The 24,170-nt window shown below is 41.1% G+C and overlaps 1 protein-coding gene across 1 annotated transcript in view; it reads left to right on the forward strand.

Moving 5' to 3' along the window:
- Window positions 1-6,873, forward strand: part of LOC131362625 (GTPase IMAP family member 9-like) — a 7,726-nt gene extending 853 nt beyond the window's left edge. The window contains exons 3-5 of the mRNA XM_058404780.1: window positions 3,667-3,784; window positions 4,628-5,131; window positions 6,362-6,873. Coding sequence (XP_058260763.1) covers window positions 3,667-3,784; window positions 4,628-5,131; window positions 6,362-6,873 — 1,134 coding nt within the window. The remainder of the gene's footprint in view (window positions 1-3,666; window positions 3,785-4,627; window positions 5,132-6,361) is intronic.
- The last annotated feature ends 17,297 nt before the right edge of the window (window positions 6,874-24,170 follow it).

Genomic DNA, 24,170 nt, shown 5'->3' on the forward strand with positions numbered 1-24,170 from the left:
ATGATAAAAACACGTTACGCTGCACGTGGCCTGACCTGTGTCTCGAACCGTAACAAGTGAACAGAACATAGTTTTTATGAACCTTTCCACCCCTAATATATTTGTGTATATATATGTGTATGTGTATATTATATTATCGTTATATTATTACGATTCTATAAGTTCACCTATCCCCCAAGATCCTGACCAACTTTTACTGCTGCATTATTGCGAGCATCTTGACGAGCTCCATCACAGTGTGGTACAGCAGCTCCACAGTGTGTGAAAATAAATCACTGCAAAGGGTTGTGAGAACTGACCAAAGCATCATTGGCACCCAACTATTTGCCATTGAGTCTCTTCACCACAGTAGATGTCTGCACAGAGCACACAAAATCATCAAGAACTCCTCCCACCTCCGGCCAGGCCTTCTCATTCAACATCAGTGCCTGACCTCACAAATGTCCTTCTAGAGGAATGGTCAAAAATTCCCATAAACACACTCCTAAACCTTGTGGAAAGCCTCCCAGAAGAGTTGAAGCTGTTATAGCTGTAAAGGGGCGGGACAACTCCATATTACATTCATGTGCATGGAAAGGCAGATGTCCCAAAACCTTTGGCCTGGCTCACAGTCTCTGCTCTAATTCATCTGACTAAAAAAAAAGGTCAAGGGTTGAGGTCAGGACTCTGTGCAGGACAGTCAAGTTCCTCCACACCAAACTCACTCATCCATGTCTTTATGGACCTTGCTTTGGTCACTGGTGTGCAGTCATGTTGGAACAGGAAGGGGTCATCCCCAAACTGTTCCCACAAAGAGCATGAAATTGTCCAGAATGTCTTGGTATGAAGCTGAAGCATTAAGAGTTCCTTTCACTGGAACTAAGGGGCGGAGCCCAACCCCTGAAAAACAACACCTGAACTCAATGATCTGGAGGGGTGTCCCAATACTTTTGGATTTGGCGGAATGTCCCAGAACTATTGGATTTGGAGGAGTGTCCCAAATCGTTTGATTTTTGAGGGGTGTCCCAAAATATTTGGATTTGTTGCGTGGAGTGATTGTCTGTGGAGTGATTAGGATGATACACAAACTGAATGGGGTCTAGTGATGGTGGCAGCAGGTTGTTGATGTGCCTAAAGACGAGCCTCTCGAAGCACTTCATGATGTGAGTGCAACGTGACCTTCCTCAGCTGTCTGAGGTAGTACAAGCACTGCCTAGCTTTCTTCACCAGTGAAGATGTGGGGTGTCCAGGACAAGTTCTCAGAGATATGGACTCCCAGATACTTGTAGCTGGTCACTCTCTCCACTAGAGTCCCATTGATATTGAGCGGCGTGTACTGAGAACCTTGCTTTCCTCTCCTGAAGTCCACCACCATCTCCTTGGTCTTTGAGACATTTAGGTCCAGGTTGTTATATTACACCAAGAAGATAGTGCTGATATCTCCTCCAGATAAGCTGTCTCATCATTGTTCTGGATCAGTTCAACCACTGTCATCTGCGAATTTCACAGTGGAGTTGCAGCTGTGTGGAGCATAGCAGTCATGGGTGTAGAGAGAGAAGAGCAGGGGACTCAGAACACAGCCTTGAGGTGATCCAATGTTCAATGTGATACTGTCTGAGAACCGATCCTATCTTTACCACCTGTGGTCTGTTTGTCAGGAAGCTCAGGATCCAGGAGCATAGTGAGTGACCAAGTCCCAGTTCACTGAGCTTTATGATGAGATGGGAAGGGACTACAGTGTTAAATGCTGAGCTGTAGTCAATGAAAAGAAGCCTTACATAATTCCCTTTCCCACTGTCCAGATGTGAAAGTGTTGTATGAAGGACATGGGTGCTTCTGTTTTGGCAGAATACAAATTGCAGGGGATCAAGGGATTTTGATAGATAGATAGATAGATAGATAGATAGATAGATAGATAGATAGATAGATAGATAGATAGATAGATAGATAGATAGATAGATAGATAGATAGATAGATACTTTACAAGTCTCTCAAAGCACTTCATCACCACTGATGTCAGAGCCACAGGACGGTAATCATTTATAATGAGAACTGCCTCACTATAATAATAGTATAATAATATAATATAATATAATATAATATAATATAATATAATATAATATAATATAATATAATATAATATAATATAATATAATATAATATAATATAATATAATATAATGAGAACACTCACCACCAGAGGGCACCATTTCTCTCTCTCACACACACATACACACACTGATACACAGCACTGACACTGGAGACTCCTTACACACATCACACACACACACACACACACAGATACACAGCATTGAAACTGGAGGTTTTACTGAGAATCTCAGACATCATGCAGATTCACACTGAAGGAACAGAGCGAGAGGACGAGATGATAAACACCAAAAACAGAAATATTTAAAGGAGAGTTTCATCTCTGACAAACATTACAGATTTTAAGCAGCAGTCAGAAGTCTCCTGAAAATATCACTCTTACTATAAAAAAGCAGTAAAACTGAATTTCTACACAGAAAACTTCTTCATCAAAACCGTTTATTAATGAAGAGCTTAAAAAGATTAGACATGATCTCCATTCTCCTCAGAACCGGTCAGAACTGAGCCTGGATGATGCTGAGGTCACACCAACGTCCATACTGTAATTCACAGGAAATGTTTATTAAATCACATAAAACCTCCAAAAGGTAAAGGACATCTGCTGCTCCTGACCTCACCTTCTCCACTCCATCTTCTCTCATGGTTTAGATTTCTGTAGAAGTATTGATCTGTTCAGGAGTGCTGATGGTGAGACTGTGGGAGGTTCGGCTCATGGAGGAGAAGGTTCAACACGTCTGCTGTGATGCAGTGTCAGAGCTCTAGCTCTAGGAAACACACCAGAAGTCTGGAAGATCAAGATCCTTATTTCAGGAGAACTTCAGTGTGCTGTGAACTGCCTTTCCTTTCCATCCTCAGTCTAGTGATGAGGAATATTAATCACTATTAAACCTGCAGCTCATCTCCTCCATGGTTTCTGGACAGAGCTCTTCTCCAGGGCAGATTTATACAGCAGAGCAGTGGGAGGGTTAAGGGCCCTGCTCAAGGGCCCAGCAGAGGCAGTACACTGGTCCTGGGATTTGAACCCATGACCTTCAGATCAGTAGCCCAACCCCCTCTACAGCTCTACACCACTCCCTTCATTTATTCTGTATGTTTTTTCTTCATCACATCACTGCCAGTGTGAACACATCCCTCCATCCTCACACTGCTTTATACCAGGTTAGCCCCGCCCACTGCACTCATCACTCTGATTAGTTTACACTGACTCATCAATCAGGCTGACCAGTAGTTGTGATCAGGGTGTATGTGTGTGTATGTGTGTGTGTGTGAGTGTGTGTGTGTATGTGTGTGTGTGTGAGTGTGTGTGTGTGTGTGTGTAATATACAGTGTGTATCCTGTATGGAGTTTTTACAGAAGAGTACACATACTAGATAATAATAGACACATACAGCAGTGTAATAAACACTGAGACTTCTGCTTGAACTCTTTCTGGTCTGTTTCTCTCTCTCTATCTTTTACTGCTGACCTAAAGGTCACTTCCTGTCCAGTTCTCATGAATAACTTCAATGTTCACTTATTTACATCATGGACATTTTCCTACACTTTATTACTCTGAGCAGTGTGTGGATTATGAGGTCAGTTCACACTTCAGGTCAGTGTCTCTGTGCTACACAAACACCACACTGGTCAGATCTGTTCCACTGGTGGTCAGGGCAGAGGGGTGACTGGACTAGGTGCAGAGCAACAACTGGACCATGGTCAGTAATGACACTCATACAGTCTTTAATAAAATAACCCTTCATTTTATTATTTAGTCTCTCTCTCTCTCTCTCTCTCTCTCTCTCTCTCTCTCTCTCTCTCACACACACACACACACACACACACACAAGGAAGAAAGGGGTCCAAATTTCTGTATTGCATATCCCCATTAAAACTCTTCATGGCGCCCATTATTATTATTATTATTATTATTATTATTATTATTATTATTATTATTATTATTATTATATGATAATAATCACTGTTGAATGATATTTGCGGCAAAACCGGTCAGTTTAAGAACAGTAATCAGGATCTGTAGCGCTACAGTATTCCCAGACACAACACTTCAAAATAAAAGTTCCCTGTACTGTGAGAAATAAGTATAGTATTTAAATGTTTTAAATACTAAATAGAATGTTAAAATATTTTAGTATTTTTGTAGTTTATTTTTGTAATCTGAAAACAGAGTTTATTATTGATCTTGTGACGCTTCGCGCCGGATAGCCGAGGGAAAAAAAAGAGCTCAAAGACAATAGCGTTCAGCACAAAACCTTCATGATCGGCCTCTTTCAGCGTCACAAAATTATAATACAAAACATAAAGTAAAAGTAAAGAAAAGGGTAAAAGACTAGAGCGTTTCGGGGAGGAGCAGCACACCTGAGCTCCTACCCTGTTCTCTCCGCCTCACACACACCTCCACAGCGCACACACTGGGGGAATGGGCAGCAACTCTTAAAGGGCAACATACATACATAATGTGGTATAGAACATAGTAGTGGCCGTTACAATCTGTAGAAATTTAGACATTAACTCCAGTAAATTGCTTTTTTTTTTTTCAGATTTATCAAAAATCCCAGACACACTCAGGATAGTTCTGTTGGGGAAGACTGGAGTTGGGAAGAGTGCATCAGGAAACACCATCCTGGGGAAAGACGTATTTAATGAAGACCTGTCATTTGAGTCAGTTACCACTGTGTGTCAGAAAGAGACAGCAGAGATCAGAGGGAGACAGATTACTGTGATCGACTCTCCAGGACTGTTCGATACTAATACTGATAATGAAGAAACCAGGAAAGAGATTGTTAAATGTATCTCAATGGCAGCTCCTGGACCTCATGTGTTCCTGCTGGTGCTGAAAATAGGACAACGCCTTACAGAGGAGGAGACAGAGGCAGTGAAAATCATAGAAAAGACTTTTGGTAAAACATCTAACATGTACACCATCATCCTCTTCACTGGAGGTGATTATCTAAAACAGAAGACAATTGAACATCAAGTGGAAAAGGCTGGGGATAATTTAAGGACACTTATCTCTGGGGAACAGATACACTATATTGCCAAAAGTATTCACTCACCTGCCTTGACTCGCATATGAACTTAAGTGACATCCCATTCCTAATCCATAGGGTTCAATATGACGTCGGTCCACCCTTTGCAGCTATAACAGCTTCAACTCTTCTGGGAAGGCTGTCCACAAGGTTTAGGAGTGTGTTTATGGGAATTTTTGACCATTCTTCCAGAAGCGCATTTGTGAGGTCACACACTGATGTTGGACGAGAAGGCCTGGCTCTCAGTCTCCGCTCTAATTCATCCCAAAGGTGTTCTATCGGGTTGAGGTCAGGACTCTGTGCAGGCCAGTCAAGTTCCTCCACACCAGACTCTGTCATCCATGTCTTTATGGACCTTGCTTTGGTCACTGGTGCACAGTCATGTTGGAAGAGGAAGGGGCCAGCTCCAAACTGTTCCCACAAAGTTGGGAGCATGGAATTGTCCAAAATGTCTTGGTATGCTGAAGCATTCAGAGTTCCTTTCACTGGAACTAAGGGGCCAAGCCCAGCTCCTGAAAAACAACCCCACACCATAATCCCCCCTCCACCAAACTTTACACTTGGCACAATGCAGTCAGACAAGTACCGTTCTCCTGGCAACCGCCAAACCCAGACTCGTCCATCAGATTGCCAGATGGAGAAGCGCGATTCGTCACTCCAGAGAACGCGTCTCCACTGCTCTAGAGTCCAGTGGCGGCGTGCTTTACACCACTGCATCCGACGCTTTGCATTGCACTTGGTGATGTATGGCTTGGATGCAGCTGCTCGGCCATGGAAACCCATTCCATGAAGCTCTCTGCACACTGTTCTTGAGCTCATCTGAAGGCCACATGAAGTTTGGAGGTCTGCAGCGATTGACCCTGCAGAAAGTTGGCGACCTCTTCGCACTATGCGCCTCAGCATCCGCTGACCCCGCTCCGTCAGTTTACGTGGCCTACCACTTTGTGGCTGAGTTGCTGTCGTTCCCAAACACTTCCACGTTCTTATAATACAGCTGACAGTTGACTGTGGAATATTTAGGAGCGAGGAAATTTCACGACTGGATTTGTTGCACAGGTGGCATCCTATCACAGTTCCACGCTGGAATTCACTGAGCTCCTGAGAGCGACCCATTCTTTCACAAATGTTTGTAAAAACAGTCTGCATGCCTAGGTGCTTGATTTTATACACCTGTGGCCATGGAAGTGATTGGAACACCTGATTCTGATTATTTGGATGGGTGAGCGAATACTTTTGGCAATATAGTATATCATGTTTTCAACAACAATGAAAAACACAGCAACACCCAGGTCCTGACTCTCCTGGATAAGATTGATGACATGGTGGCACTGAATGGAGGAAGCTACTACACTAATGAGATGTTCCAGCAGGTGGGAATGGAAAAGCAAGCAGAACTACAAGAGAGAATACTGAAGGAAATGGAGGAGAAGATGAAGAGAGAGAGAGAAGAACTGGAAGCTAAATACAAAGAAGAGACAGAAAGACTAAACAGGATTATACAAGCAGAAAAACAGGACCATCAGATGATACTGGAAACGTTGAAGAGAAGGGAAAGTGATCTAAAATTCAGAAATGAGGAGCTGCAGAAAATGAAAGAAACTCTTAATCAAGAAAGACAGGATTTAAAGTGTAAAGAGCAGGACTATAAGATGAATATGGAGAGGTGGAAGGAGAGGGAAACTGATCTAGAAGATGCATTAAAATTTAAAAATGAGGAGCTAAATAAAATGAAAGAAACTCTTGATCAAGAAAGATGAAGAATGGATGATACAGAGCAGAACTTTAAGGTGAAAATGGAGACTGAATGAACTGACAATACTTGGCGCCTGCACTGTAAAAAATAAACCTTAAATTTTACGGTGTTTGTGTTTGCCAGAATTTTACCGTCAAAAATACGGTAGCAATGTTATTGGTTGTATGGGATTGCACCCACTGTACAGTATATTTTACGGATTTTAATTGTTTTTTTTACGGTTCATAACTGTTTAATTAACATGTTTATGTTGTTATAAAAACAGTTTATAACTGTCAAATTCCAGGGTTTACACTGAATAATTCCGGTTCATAACCATCTTTTTGACAGCTCAGAAGTGTCTAATTTAAAGGTTTATGTTGTAATAATTACAGTTAAAACCTATAATTATTTCACAAAGCAGACAGGAAACTATTTAAACTAAGGAAAAAACACTGAATATGGTGTTGAACTATTTTTTATTATAAATAACCACAGTGAATTCATTCAGCAATTCTGTGAAAGCATCATTTTATCACACTAGCTGGGAGCTAGAAGAGATAGAAGTTACATTGCTAAACATTTAGATTTTACCTTTAAGAAACTAGTAAGTACTTTTATACTAATTGATGAATACAAACCTAAAAGAGATCATTAAAACCCATCAAAATCTATTAAAGATCTAGACATCAGTGTGGTCCCATGTATTTTTAATAAAGGCATTTACTGGCAGCCATTTAAAACATTATTGTATTTTTCTGTTCTCGTGTTTTAACAGAAGTATACAGTGACTTAAGATCAGTCTTAAGATCAAATTATGATCAGTCAGTCAAGACTGACTACTCATTTAAAATTAGATTCAGAATTTAAAACATTTCTGCTACCTAACTAACACTAAACTGAGCTTGGGAAGAGTTCGGGTAAAGGTTAAGATGAACATTTACAGTAAGAAGGCACAAGTGCTTACAGAGTATATTGTTACCACTAAACATGTGGTTACAACTCAAGTTATTAACATTTCAATGGTAATAAAGACTGTAGTATGTAGACTTCATGAGATTCTTCACTTCCTCTTCATTCCAGTCAGTTGTTTGTGACAGACTCCACATCTTCTCTTTTTTCACCTGCTGTCTCTCAGCAGTTTCACTGAGGGCCATAAATCTAACTTCCCAATTAATGCAGCCGTATGTATCTTGGACTGCAGCTCTTTTGTCAGGTGTGATTTCCTCAGTGTCACATTCTTCAGTATCATGACTGCGCTTTGTTATTTTTGGTGTGCTGGTCCTCCTTGCATTTTTGACCCTGGCTTGAAAATGTTTGACCAAGGAGTAATATCCAGGACCAATCACACTCTCTTGCAAAGACTTTGGATATTTGGCAACCATCCTTTTGGCGACCTCTGTTAAATAGTTCCTACTTGGACAACCACAAACTTTCATCACTGCCACAACAACAATCCTCACCATTTCCCTACGCAACCCGAGGACTTGGCCTTTTCTGTCTCTCAAGTGCCTGCATTAATTCCACAGGAAACTTATTCCGTGGGACTTCAAAGCTGTCCACCCAGGTCACACTAGGAGGGGAGGTGCTGGGAGATGAGCATGAAGAACTCTGGGACAGAAAAGATCCTGGAGATGAACAGACTGGTTGCTTTGGGGTTTTGGAAATTTGTGCTGTAAAAAAAAAGTCATATGTACGTACTTGGACCAGAAATAGTTCAACCAAAATAAAAACCATCATCAGCGTTTATTGCCCTTTTGTTATTCCAAACCAGGCACTCATTTAGAATGACAAGATAGTAAGTAAATTACAAACAAACATGTTCTTACAGTTGAATCATATTAAATAGAAATAACAAAAAGTAGATAAAGTAATTCTTACTTTTAATAACAAAAGTTGGTTCACCCAAACATTTCAGATCTACTTGGTTACAACCTGAGAGTGAGTAAATGACAATTTCATTTTTGGGTGAACTATCCCAAGAAACAAATACTTGGACTTACTGGTCTCTTTTAGAACAGAAACAAATCTGATTCCTCAAGAAAGCTGAAATCTTCTGGGGTCTCCACTCCAAGTGATTTTAAGAGATTTTTTTAGTTGTGATTGGGAGGTCAGGTAATACAGCATCAATTGCACTGCTGATGTTTGAAATGTTTAGCTCAGATTCACCCATTTCTGAAAAACAATTAAAAAATAATAATTCACACAAATAAACTAAAAGTATGAGAAAATACAAATCAACAATCATGTTTAGTGTGACATCAGACTGTGCTTTAAGGGAACTACCCTTTTTTCTTTCATTATATATGATGTTAAAGGGTAGAAATCTGCCAGGTCATTGATTTTCACACAATGCATTATTTTAGTCTGATTTTTCAATTCATGCAAAAGGTATTCAGGAATGAACTCTGCTATATACTTTCTCAGCAGAAAATGAACAACTTCATCTTTTATGAGAATAAGTGCGAGTTCTCTAAACTCTGTTGAGTCCATATTATTTGTCAGAAGGAACTGCCCTTTTTGTATAATGTACCCCTGTACATTACTTCTGCTGAGACTTTGGTATTGTTCTCTGTAATTCCAAACTGCCTCACTGCATCATTAACAGAATCACCACACAGCTCAGGGTAATATGCAGTGCTGTTTTTTACCCTCAAAATTAGATCACACATTGACCCTTCTGACAGATAGGCCTGGAACATTTGATGCCTTTCAGAGAGAGTGAAGCACAGGTTGTTGAAATTCTTTAAGTTCCTAGCACATCTTTTAAAATATCTGTGCTTACTCTCAAAGCTCATCGTCCACAACCTGATCAAATGACCACACTTTAAAATCAGTGCAGGATAGTGTTGGAAGTAGTGATGCTTTAGGCTTTAGTCTATGTCCTGGAAAGAGAGAGAATCTACAAACAAGATATTCTTGGATAAGAACGTCAAGGTATTCGACATCTGGCAATGAAATGTACTGTGCACAAATCATCTCCTGTTTTAGCTGAAGGGTCAACTGCCAAACATCATCTATGGGCTCTTTCACTTTGTCACACATGATCACAGGAAGAAGTCTTAGAAAATTCCAGTTCTGAATAGCCTGACCAGAAAGCTTTTCTCCATTGGAGCTCACTGCACCTGACTTACTCAACACATCAGATGAACTGTATTTAAATTGCTTAATGCGTCTATTCAGAATTGAATAGGTGAACCAGTTTTTCTGCTTGATGAAATACTTCAGGTAAAGGACTAAATCATAGGAAAGGAAACCTTCAAAAATGTCATGACCTAAACAAGGTGGCAGGCCAGGCATGCAAACATTAAAGTAATTTACTGAATTAAAATTGACTCATATGTTATACCTTCAACGTTTTGTTGTCCCTCAGACTGTTAAATGTCTACTGCAGAAATGTAGTTTTCAGGAGTGTGCTGAGGCCCACATGCACTTGGATCTGTTTGGACATCCCTTTGTGTTATCCGGCAATACCTGCAGAAATATCCAGAAACACTAAAATTTTCTGTGAATCCACCGATATACTATGAGACACAAATTGTGCCCTGCAATGAACAAAACAGTCCCTTTAACTTTTCCTCTGCCACAGTTATTCCATTGTCTTCCAGGTCTTTTAAGTCTGCAATTAGCCTTGAGAAAACATGGTCATGTCCAAAGTGTTTGAAGTCTTTTTCTCGACACAACATTAGAAGTGAGATGTGGTCTGTACTTGATCTTATATGAGGGGGTAAATTAGCCAGAGACAGATATACAGCTAGTACTTTGTGCTTGCTTTTTGCTGAACCTAATGGGTTCACCACCTCAAAAGAATCTTGATATAGAATTAGTTTGAGACATGATGGGTTTTGAGAAAAGAACTCATTGTTTTTGTATACCTGACCATCACTGACATCACAAAGCACATCTGTCCATGGTAAGCCTGTATCCTGTTCAGCACAATTCCACCATAAGTCAGACTCCAATAAACATCTCAAAGTGTCTTTCGATGGAACATAGTAGGTGAACCTCTGTGACCTTGCTTCATCTCTTCCTTAGTACAACTTTATAGGTTTTGTGTATCTGAACATCTTTTTACAAAAATTGTCCTTTATGAACAATGCTGAATAGGTCAGATTCCTTCACGATATCACATTCTACCAATGTCCACATCTCTTAACTCTAAATCACTTTTCAGAAATGCACTCAATTTATTCAAAGTATATTTCTGTCCTAGTTTATGTATGCTCTGCATCTCTTCAACAATATTTTGTATAGTTGATGCTGGCAGAAGAAACTGCCCTTGTAATTTCAAATAGAAAAGACAAATATTTCTGAGAAACAGGTCACTGAAATTTTCTGTAAGATGAACTTCACCTTCATCAGTCTCACCAAATATCTCTGTAGGGCCTGTACCTAAAGGTTCAGTTTAAAGAGAGTGAGAAACTGTCTTCTTATAAAGATGACTTATACTGTCCACAGAACACTGTCTGTGTTTCCTGGACATGTGGGATGTAAACGATGACTTTACAGTGAATGTATGGACGCATCCTGTCACCAGACATGTCACAGCACGCCCTTCGGTGATATGTTCCTTTAAGTGAACTGTGAGTGATTTGATATCACGGCCCTGGCGCTGGCACATAGAAATATTACATGTAAACACTGTAAGGGCATTTGTAGTAGCAACATGTGAATCTATGTTATGTTTACGATAAAAATGAGCCTTAAATGCCCCGTATGAACGAAACGTTTCGTGGCAATCTGTAGAGGCGTACTTGAACACGCATCACGGTTCATTACGGTGAAGTTTGACATGTAAAACATGCTCCCTAAGGGTTTGCACTGATATTCCACAGAAATAACAGCTAAACATTTTAACTGCTTAAACAAACACACACTCTACTGCTGTTTTACACACCTAATTGATGTTTCACATCCCAGGCTGGACTTTATAGAGCTTGCAAGTGTGACTACATGCGCTGCCTAGACATGTTTATTCATCGTGAAAACTGGTTACATTACATACTAGTCGTGTTTAAACCTTTGCACTGCAAAAACAGTTCTATTTTACCAGTGTGCCTAGAAACATTTATTTTACGGAGTATTTTCACTGATTTGGAACTCTAGCTTTTTAGCGCTTGCACGTGTGAATACATGCGCTGCATAGACATGTTTATGCGCCATTAAAACAGGGACAGAATACATGCTACTCGTGTTTAAAACCACACACTGCTTAAAACAGTTTAATACAATTTACCAATGTACCCATACACATTTATATTACAGAATATTTCCACTAATTTGTAGTTGAGCTCCAACAGTGTTTCGCAAAAATCGCCAGTTCGCCACTGCTGAAATGCAGAAAAGCAAACACTGCTGTGTGCTCCGCCCCAATGACTATTCAGGCAATCAGCACGTCACAAGGTTTAATCCAGCGCTTCATCAATCAATTTCACACACAGCTAGCACCAGGACCGGACATGGAAGCGTTATATAAACTTAAGTCTATGATCAGAAACTGAAGTAGTTTAGATAAAGGATAAAGAAAACACGGCAGATCCTTTTAACTCTGAAGCTGCTGGAGATTGGAGAGTGTTAGGAATAAAGCTACAATGCTGCCAGAGTAAAAGCAGTGAATGAATCTGTCCTGCTGCAGGACGATGAAGGACCAGTGTGCTGTTGTCACGGATCTGCGGGACTCTGTGACGTCACCATGCCCTAGCCACCTGAGTGCCACCGGCGCACCTGCTGGCAATTAGCCAAAGTTAGTATTTAAAGGCCAAACTCGCCAGAATCAGCGGCGAGTTTTAGCGTCTGTTTTCGAGTTTCACGTTATGCTTGATGCCTGCCTTTTTCCCTGCTTATCTAAGTTTTGTAGTTTGAAGTGATTTCCTGAGTTTATTCCTTTTTCCTTCAAGGACGTTTGTGTTCTGGCCAAGAATAAATCACCCTTTGAGAGCATACCTGACCCGTCTGGTTCCTTCCCCAGCTGACTGTGACAGCTGTAGACATTTCTTATTACTGCAGCTGGTGTTTCAGAGTATATTACACTTTAATATTTCACACTGCACATGAATATGAATGCCATAAAAATACTATTATTTAATCACATGAAGTCCAATACAGTGTCAGGTCTCTGTTTCCAACATTAATATTATCTTCAGTATTAAAGTCTTCCCTTTTTTATGAAAAGAGTCTTTTTCCGTCTTGTTGAGGTCATCAGAGTGTCATGGGACGGTCAGGAACAATGTGCTGATGAATAATCCATGTGAAGGAAGGAAATCTGACAATAATAAGTGATTTTTTTTTAAAATTTAGACAAAAATAACTCATTCAGCTGGTTTGGTTAATGACAATAAGCTGTGTAAATAAATGTTCCTAATAATATGACAGGAGTAGCTCTTCAACACTGTCATTTTGTCAAAGTATCTCTCAGAGGTAAAAAAGGATACAGACCCCTGGCTTAAAGTCTCCTGAATTAATATTCCTTTCTCTAACAACAATAAAAGGCAGCTTCTTAAATATCAATAAATTAGTTACAGATTTTCAATTTTCAAAACAATCATATTATAACTGAATCAGATTGTTCAGATGTTGTTTTCTCTTTTTCTGAATCTGAGTTACAGTTTACAGCATATGTATGTGGATAATAAAACATGTTAATATTTTAATTGCTTTTTAATTCCAGCATCTAATCTATTCTTTCTACAGCTGACAATTATTTATAACCAGAACATTCCATTTTATTTTACAGAACACAATAACTGAACATGGATTAGCAGAAGATGGATCAACTTGTGAAGAAAAGAAAAAGCTTGAAAAGACAGAACCAGAGCAACTGTTGATCAGAATGAATCTTAATGAAAAGTACAAAGAAAAAATGAAAATATCAGATGTTCTTCAAATAACTTCACATTCATTACACTGGAAGGAGCCTTGTCCAGAGAAGGACTTAGTGGAAACCTTTCTACAAAGGATACTAATGGTGGACTACAGAGCAAGGTACATTACACCTGAGGAAGACTCCAGCAGTTCTGAACACACTCACTTAAACACAGGAGATGAAGAAGACAGTGATGGTGATGATGATTTTTTGTTGATGAGGTCAGCACTTTTGGACAGTGAAACCCATAAATGTCCTGTTCACCCCATGGATGTCCAGCTGGCGGTGTTCCACTGCTCTGATCATTTCCTAAAGCAGCTAATAGTGATTAAGCTAGCTCAGTGACAGTACGCTCCGCCTCTGCTGGTGCCCAATCCCTTCACCGGAGAGATCGAGTTTCCTCTCTGGACTTTTTGCCACATCAGAAAAAGCTGGAAGACCACTGTTCTTCTGGAAGACACCTCTATTGAGATCAGTCAAACCCAGAGGAGTCAAACTCAGATCAGTCAAACCCAGGCCATGTCTGAAACTCAAACTCCAATATTGGCTTTCTTCAGGCTCGGATGTGTATCTTCCAAGTCTCAGCTGATGAACAGCTTTAGTTTAGCCAAAACAGTTTTAACTTATGTTATAAGTTACATGGTTAATATACTGTATTTAGTGCTTATTAGCTAATGTGTCTGTGTCTGCCTAGCCATGCTGTATAGGTTGGTTGATGTAACATTAACGTTAGCTAACATTGTCTTTAGCTATTTCTGTTATATTCCTGTTACACAAAGCCGACATCACTTGTTATTTGGCTAGCGTGGTATGTAACATGGCGTTAGTTAACTTGTCACTGGATAGTTGTTTCTGCTTTTCTGTCACGGACAGCCCAAACCATTGTCGATGCATTGGTATTTTAGCTGTATTCTAAAATTCCATATCTGTGTATATGTTCGCACCTGACACCAAGACAAATTCCTAGTACTGACCCTTTGCTGACCCTTTGCTGTACCTGGCAATAAAACGTTTTCTGGTTTTGATTCTGATTAATGCATTGAAAACTTACTTGAACACCAATAATTGGCTTTGGAATTGGGAAGGGGCTGGTTGGTCAACATCATGTCAGCACAAATAAAAATACCCACTGACTGTTTGTGTTATAGAATAACTTTTATAAGGTGCTAGGTGCTAAGTTTTTTATGCTTAAAAATGCCTTTGTCATTGTTTCAGAGAAAGCATGTACACCACCTAAAAATATGACAAGCAAACATCAGTACAAAGAAGAAGGGCCCTTATGACTCCCCCCACCTGCAGGCAGACCACACTGACAAAGCTGTGGTGAAGTATGTGGTCTTTGAGCTCCAGACATTCTCTGTTGTAGAGCAAGAATCATTTAGAGATTCTGTAAAGGAACTCCAGCCTAATGCAAACATTTTATCAAGACCAACCCTGTGTTCCATGATTGATGATGCCTCTAAGGAAATTAAGAGGATGGTGATTGAAACCATGAAAGTAGTTGACCATATCACCACGACCACTGACTGCTGGACTGCAAGAAGGTGTAGCTTTATAGGAGTTACTGCCCACTGGATAGATCCTGAGAGTTTGAAAAGATGTTCTAGCCTGCAGACAACTTAGAGGTTCACACACATTTAATGTGTTGGCAAGCACCTATAATAACATTCACTCTGAGTTTGAAATTCATGGGAAGAACAACATCAGATAATGGTGCAAACTTCCTTAAAGCTTTCCAGGTATTTGAGGAAGATGAGAACAATGGAGTCAGTGGTGATGGTGAAACAGGAGATGAAGAAGATGATCAAAAGGTGGGTGAAGATGTGGACTTTGTAGAAGGTTCAGATCTTCTGAATGAGGATGATGCCTTTGAGTACCAGCTCCTGAAGCACCAGTGCTGTGCTTGTCACTTGCTTAAACTCATAGGTACAGTTGATGCAACAAAAGCAACATCCAATGAGGGCAACAATGAAACAGAACCATTCAGGACTTCTGGTTATGGCATGGTGCTGAAGGGACACGAATTGGAACTCTGCAACAAATCCTGCTCAAATCTCTCTCCTTAACCAATGCTGACAGTCCGATTTTGCTTTAAATTCTGATACATCATAGCGTGTCAAGATGCCACCACAACCAACTAAAGTGACACGGAAACAAACTAAATTGGTCATACCTGGAGAGGCTGAGGAAGATGCTAATCTTAGCCAAGCTAATATGGAAGAGGGGGCAACAGGTGTTAGCCAAGAAACAACTTCAACAATACTTGAGGCCATCCACTCTCTAAAAAAATGATTTTGCTGGGAGACTTGATGGATTGCTCCAGGTGATTAACGGAGTGCAGTCCGAACTTAAAGCTCTCAAAACATGAGTAAGTGAAGCGGAGGACTGGGTTAGTACGCAAGAAGACATTGTTTCACAGTTGCAAATGCAGAATGCAAAGTTTAAATGGACATTGATTCTCTTTCATTAAAAGTTGATGATCTGGAGAATTGCAGCCGCCAGTCAAATCTATGGGTAGTGGGTCTTCCAGAAAAAAAAAAAGAGTGAGGGGAAGGATATGTGCACTTTTTTAGAATAGCTGCTTCCTGAGATCCTCGGCCCGGAAAACTTCCCTGGTCTCTTAGTAATTGAGAGCATGCATCGAATTGGCAGATTCACACCTTAAAAGCAGCTAGTGCAAAAGTCACTGTGATGTTGGATAAAAGAAAACTCATGTTCTTTTCTGATGTCTTGGCTGAAATGCACAAAAACGGAAAAGTTTTCACACAGTGAAGATGGATCTCTGCAATCTCAATATCCCTAAATTGCGATATTGCATCCTAAATCCAGCTACCTTGTGCATAACATACAAGGGGAAATGCTACCTGTTCGACAACCCTCCAGATGCTCAGACGTTTCTGCAGGATCTGAAGGACTGTGCCTAAAAAGGATTTACTAGAGGTTGCTTCTATTTGGGATTTGAACTCAGGTTCATTCTAGAAGTAATTAGGAGAGGGTTAACTGAGGGGTGGTGGAGGGGCGATGGTATTTCATCATGTACCTGTTGGACTGTTGTTCATTCAGTTTGGCGGTTCTGTGTTATTAACTGTACCATTCAACATTTGGCATGTGGAATGCACTATGGAACAAATGTGGAAGATCCAAACTAACAGAGATGGGAGTAAGCTCACATCTGATCGCATGGATCACAGACTACCTGACTACCTGACCGGCAGACCTCAGGAGGTGAGACTGGGGGATTGCGGGTCTGACACTGTGGTCAGCAGTACTGGGGCACCACAAGGGACTGTTCTCTCTCTGGTCCTGTTCACCATCTACACCTCAGACTTTCAGTATAGCTCAGAGCTCTGCCATGTGTAAAAGTTCATGGATGACACTGCTATCGTTGGCTGTATCAGGAAGGGACAGGAGGAAGAGTACAGACAACTGATACAGGAGTTCGTTGCATGGTGTGACGTTAACCATCTGCACCTCAACACAACAAAGACCAGGGAGATGGTGGTGGACTTTAGGAGGCCCAGGCCTCAACCTGAGCCTGTAACTATCAAAGGTGACTGTGTGGAGTTTGTCAAGACCTACAAGTACCTTGGAGTACAGCTGGATGAAAGAATGGACTGGACTGCCAACACAGACACTCTGTGTAGGAAAGGACAGAGCCGGCTGTACCTCCTAAGAAGGCTGGCTTCCTTTAACATCTGCAAAAAGCTACTGTGAGTAGTACTATGAGGCAGCATAAAGAAGAAGGACACCTCAAATCTGGATAAGCTGGTGAGGAAGGCGGGCTCGATTATGGGCTCAGAACTGGACAGCCTGACATCAGTGGCAGAGAGGAGGGCGCTGAGCAGGCTCCTCTCCATCATGGACAATCCACTGCATCCACTGTACATATATACATATATATTCTGTTATATTTTGTAATATTTTATATTTTGTTATTTGATATATTTTTGTCATATTTTTGTACCCTAATTTGTTTTTTTAGTATTTTTGTTATATTCCTTCCTATTTTAACTATTACCTGTGTTTGTGGATACTGCTGGAAACTGTAAAACGACATTTGCTCCATTTGGCTGCTGCGCCCAAATATCACCAGATGGAACTCCTTGTTTCTGGCAGTGAAAAGACTGCTAAGGATCATTTGAGACAAGGAAGAAGCCATCAGAGTCATGTGCACAGACTTAAATGTTCCAATGTAAGTAAGAATTTTGTACGTTTTCTTATTTCATCATAAATGTACATAATATTTTAAATCTCTCTCAAATTTGACTATGCACTTGACCACTCTTTCTTGGACATACTTTTTTTTCACAATGTCTTATGATGAGTTGCATAAAAAGGTTTTATTGTTATAAAAGCATAAATTTTGTTTTTATCACAAGTTCAATCCTGCTGAAATTGGATTTCTTACAGAGTATGCTGCTGTCATGAGTCCCATTTCCCAAGCAATGAACATCTTGCAAACAGAAACAAATGTTCACATGGGTTGGCTGCTGCCAACAATCAACCTGCTGACCACCAAACTTGAACATGTCAAGTTACCACTGAAGTACTGCAAGCCTCTGGTGGATGCCCAACTGGTGGGAATAGAAAATCATTTTGGCCACATGTTTGGGGACCCAGAGTTGATAGCAGCTTCAATTCTTCTTCCCAAATTTCAAACAACTTGTACAAAGGATGATGCTATAATCAGAATGGGTAAGACCATGAGAATAGTAAAGATGTGTGGGTGTACTTTTTGACTTCAGTTACTTGTCAAATTTCCAGTGAATTATGGATTCATAGCTCAACTTAGATGAAAACAAAACAACACAAAACACTTAGCTTGGGATCAAGAGAAGAAGATACAGAAGAAAATTGCAATTCTATAATTTATTTTTCATCTCCTTTGTACTTCAGGAATGGACTACATCAGGCAGCACATGGAAGGACCCACCCTAGGTAATGCAACCAGGTCCAGCTCATCTGATGAAGATGACTTCTTCTCTGCCCTGCAAACATCCCCTCCACAAGACAGCTCCAAACAACTAGAAGGGTAATTGCAGACCACATAGACTTGCTGAAATCCTTCCCAGCTGTCTGCAAGCTGTCTGTGAAGCTGAACACACCTTTGCCTGCCTCAGCAGCCTGTGCAAGGTTATTTAGCTGTGCAGGACTTGTCTTCAGCCCAAGAAGAGCGAGGCTGGATTCTCACAAATTTGAAAAGCAACTTAAAGTTAAACAGGAAATTTTTCAGCTTCAAGTAAGGACTGCATTGTTAATGTGGGGAAGAAATGAAACGGAGGACTGAATGGGTTTAGGACTAAGAGAGAGGGGTTTTAACAGAGGAACATAATGTAAAGACAAGAAAAATTGAATTTTCCAAATAGAATATGATTATTATTTCTAAATGTCACATGCAGTCTTAGTTACAAGAGCACATGTATGGAAAAACTGATACTGTACAATTCTTTACAATATAGTTCACTAGGTTCTAAAGGCCTCTTCTTTCTTTCATGGAATTTTTTAGGTGGTGCACTTATTGAGAAGTTTAAGAAAGAAAGCAATACAGAATAAAATTCATAATTCTCCAAATTATTACAGTCTTGCTTTTTTATAACGTCATTTACTTCTACTTTTACCTTTCATATCTGAATACATTCATGAAAATACTATTTTGATATTTAAGTACAGCTTATTTCAGATACTTTAAGACTTTTACTCAGGTAGAATTATAATGGTTGACTTTAACTTTTACTTCAGTCATTTTCTAACAGAATACCTGTACTTTTACTCAAGTGTGCCTTTTGGGTACTTTATACAACACTGAAAATCAACATACAACCTACAAAACTAGGTAGGTAGGTCTTTATCTGTCATTTGAAGACAGTCAGAGACTCGGCTATACGGACATCTAGGAAAAGTTCATTCCATCACCTTGGTGTTAGAACAAAAAAGAGTCTAGATGTATACCTACTTCTTACCCTGAGATATGGTGGACTGGTTGAGCAGTGCTAGTGGATCTGAGGGAGTGTGGGTCAGTGTGAGGAGTAATAAGAGCTTTGAGGTAAGATGGTGCTGGTCCATCCTTAGCTTTGTAGGCAAGCATCAGTGTTTTGAATCCAATGCAGCTACAGGAAGCCAGTGGAGAGGCAGAAGTGGAGTGGTGTGGGAGAACTGCATTCAGAGGAAGACCTGCCAGTAGAGAGTTGCAGTAGTCAAGTCTCAAAATGACCAGAGACTGAACAAGCACCTGAGCAGCCTGTGTGGATAAGAATGGCTAACTCCTTCTGATGTTGTACAGAAGAAACTGAAATGAATGTGTCACATTAGTAACATGGGAGGAAAAGGACAGTTGATTGTCCATGGTGTGGAATAAAAATTCTACTGCACTCACTACCAAAATCTGACTCCAGCTCCACACCGACCCGACAGCTCAGTCTGAGCGAGACTCACAGTTAGTAAGGCCTCAAAACTAAATTAGCCAATCAAGCAGACTAGATGAATGCAGATAAGAGATTTTATTTTGTAATCAGCGCTGACACAAGAATTGAGATGCTCACACATGAACGTCCCAACAACCTCTCTCCGGGGAACTCCAACTACAGCCTTTATATACATTTCCCTTATCTTCCCAATGCAACACGTCACTGGTTCTTGGCGAGACAATCCCACCATTTTTCTTTTTTGGACCTTTTAGATTCTTTTTTACACCATTATCTTTGAATTTACAACTTTTCAAATACCATTATAATTAAACTTCCCTAAATCATTATATTAAAAAATCGGGCATTTCTGCCCCCACCAGTGGGATTGTCTTTGGCCTCACTCTCGCCAACACCTCATTCTTCTTCAGGAGACAGCATGGGTAAGTTCTCAGTCCTTCAGGGGCCAACACCCTTTCTTTTATTTTTCTACATTACACTCTACACTTCACGGCTTTTTCTGATTTATCCACTGTCTTCTACGTATGTACTCTAGATATTTCGCCTGGTACCACCATTGCCATCCAGCACGTGCTGCGTTTACTTCATGATGAGATCACTGCCGCTCAAGGTACCAGTGGAGTGAAGATTGACTATAATAATCTAGGGTGCGGCAGTAGTGGCTCAAGTGGTTAAGGCTCTGGGTCGTTGACCGGAAGATCAGGGGTTCAAGCCCCAGCACCGCCAAGTTGCCACTGTTGGGCCCTTGAGCAAGGCCCTTAACCCTCTCTGCTCCAGGGGTGCCGTATCATGGCTGACCCTGCGCTCTGACCCCAACCTCCAAGAATGGGATATGTGAAGAAAGAATTTCACTGTGCTGTAATGTATATGTGACAAATAAAGGCTGCTGTTTCTGTTTCTGATTGGTCCAAGTTTGGAAAGCCTGGTACTGATTTTTGATTGATACAACTATTTGTTCTCCAAAGCCCTTGCAGCCTGTGTGCAAGGCCCGTGACAGGCCAACATGCCGTGTTAAACCTTATATTGTTCTCAAGCTCAAACGACCTAACGAATAAACTTTACCTGAGAACTCACTCCTGCTGTCCCCTGATTATTTCACACTACATCAAACACACACCTCATACATATTTCCTCATTTACAAAATTATCTCCCACAATGGTTACCCCAAGGTTGCGAGCAGTGGCTGAAGGGGAGATCATGGAGTTGTTCAGAGATAATGCAAGATCCTGGGCTGGGGATGAATCACCCGGGATGGCCAGAAGTTTAGTTTTGCTGGGATTGGGTTTAAGCTGATGAGCTGTCTTCCACGATGAGATGTCCGCCGGACACGCTGAAATCCAAGCAGAAACTGTGTATCTGAAGGAGGGAAGGAGAAGATAAGTTGGGTGTCATCAGCATAGCAGTGGTAAGAAATCCCATGTAAGGATAGAACTTCACCAAGAGAGTAAGTATAAAGGGAGAAAAGGAGAAGACCAAGTACTGAGCCTTGTGGGACACCAGTAGAGAGCCTGCATGGAGCAGATGTCAATCCCTTCTATGTTACCTAATATGAGGGACCATCCAGGTAGTATGCAAACCATTCCCATGCTGTTCCACGAATTCCAAGACTCATGAGGGTGGACAAGAGAGTCTTGTGGTTAACCGTGTCAAATGCTGCAGAAAGGTTGAGGAGGATGAGGACCTATGACAGCTTGGCTGATCTAGCAGGATGTACTTTCTCAGTGACCGCCAAAAGGGCGGTCTTTGTGGAATGTGCTGCTTTGAAGCCAGACTGGTTGGGATCATGGAGGTTATTCTGCAAGAGATAGTCAGACAGCCCAGCTCCTGAAAAACAACCCCACACCATAATCCCCCCTCCACCAAACTTTACACTTGGCACAATGCAGTCAGACAAGTACCGTTCTCCTGGCAACCACCAAACCCAGACTCGTCCATCAGATTGCCAGATGGAGAAGTGCGATTCGTCACTCCAGAGAACGTGTCTCCACTGCTCTAGAGTCCAGTGGCGGCGTGCTTTACACCACTGCATCCGACGCTTTGCATTGCACTTGGTGATGTATGGCTTGGATGCAGCTGCTCGGCCATGGAAACCCATTCCATGAAGCTCTCTGCGCACTGTTCTTGAGCTAATCTGAAGGCCACATGAAGTTTGGAGGTCTGTAGCGATTGACTCTGCAGAAAGTTGGCAACCTCTTCGCACTATGCGCCTCAGCATCCGCTGACCCCGCTCCGTCAGTTTACGTGGCCTACCACTTCGTGGCTGAGTTGCTGTCGTTCCCAAACACTTCCACGTTCTTATAATACAGCTGACAGTTGACTGTGGAATATTTAGGAGTGAGGAAATTTCACGACTGGATTTGTTGCACAGGTGGCATCCTATCACAGTTCCACACTGGAATTCACTGAGCTCCTGAGAGCGACCCATTCTTTCACAAATGTTTGTAAAAACAGTCTGCATGCCTAGGTGCTTGATTTTATACACCTGTGGCCATGGAAGTGATTGGAACACCTGATTCTGATTATTTGGATAGGTGAGCGAATACTTTTGGTAATATAGTGTATGTATACTTGTATCTGTCATTACTAAAATAACCTCTGCTGCTATTATAACTAAAATAACTTCTGCAGCTATATTCCACGGTCCCTAAATCTGTTTCCTCACTTTCTAACACTGTCTAACTGTGTTCTTTTTGCACATAGTTGATGTTATGTGTCTTGTTTGTCTGCACTGTCTTGTCATCCTGTGCAATTATGTAGTATGTTTAGTTTTTAAAGAATTGCACGTTAAGTATAGTTCAGCTCTATGTTTGTCCACGTCACCTGTACATTGTCTTTGTTGTGTGTAGCACCTTTGGTCCAGGAGGAATGTTGTTTCAATTCACCATGTACTGCATCAGCTATATATGGTTGAAATGACAATAAAGCTTTTTTGACTTTGACTTTTTTAGTTACTGTTGTCTGAGGGATACAGAGCAGGTTTCTATATTATGGGGATAACCCTTGCTCTAGTGAAGGTAGTTGGTACATGACCAGATGTCATGGATCCATTGATGACTGTGGTGATGAAGGGCAGGAGGTCAGGTGAGATGGTCTGGAGCACAGTGGAAGGTATTGGATCCAGTGGGCAGGTGGTAGGATTGCAAGACTGGATAATTTGAAACACCTCTTCTGCTGCTGTGGTTGAGAGATGCCTTGAAGGAGTAGGAGAGTCATGCCTGTGTAATGTAGATGAAGTTGGGACAGAAGTGAAAGTCTCAATCTTCTCACTGTCAAAGGTGGGGAAGTCTTCAGCATCAGGGTGAATGTAGCAGGTGGAGACAGAGAGATGACTAGTTAAGAGATGTTGTGGAGCTTTCAAGGATCTTGTGCAGAAGCTTCAAGCTTTTCCTTGTAGAACACAAGACTTTGGACAGGAGCATACAATAAGAGATGAGATCTGTGTTGAGTTGAGATTTCTTCCACTTCCTCTCTGCTGATCATATTTTCTCTGATCAGTACATCTGACCATTAAGGAGCAGGACAAAAAGTCTTTCTGGGCTTAGTGGACAGAGGGCAGAGAAGGTCCATGGTTAAGGAAAGAGATGAGAGAAAAGTGTCTGTAGCTGAGATCAGGGGTAGGGAGGAAAAGGAGTCAGGATCAGAAAGAAATGAGAGAGTGCAGGAAGCTACAGAGAAAGGGGCATAGTGGAGGTTTTGATGGGTAAAAGAGGGAGGTGCTGGGAATTATGTCGAAAAAAAAAACAAGCCTTCAGATTCAGGTTGAAAAATTCAGGTCTTAACATCCAGGCTATTATAGGAAGAGCAACGGATTGCCGATGTCTCGGGCCCGTGTCTCAGTGCACTTTAAAGTGTACATCCTGCTCCCTGTACAGTTCACTTGAAGGGGAATCACTTTGCCAATTGGAACACGGCTCTGTATTTAACCTGCAGCGGAGATATGGCTCTGAGTGAGAGTGCACGGATTGCGGGCTGTGAAGACGATGGACAATGGAAAGACAATGGAAGACAAAGTCTCGGAGACTCTTTGATGATTCCAC

Source organism: Hemibagrus wyckioides, linkage group LG12 (assembly GCF_019097595.1).
Source record: "Hemibagrus wyckioides isolate EC202008001 linkage group LG12, SWU_Hwy_1.0, whole genome shotgun sequence".
NCBI lineage: Eukaryota > Metazoa > Chordata > Actinopteri > Siluriformes > Bagridae > Hemibagrus > Hemibagrus wyckioides.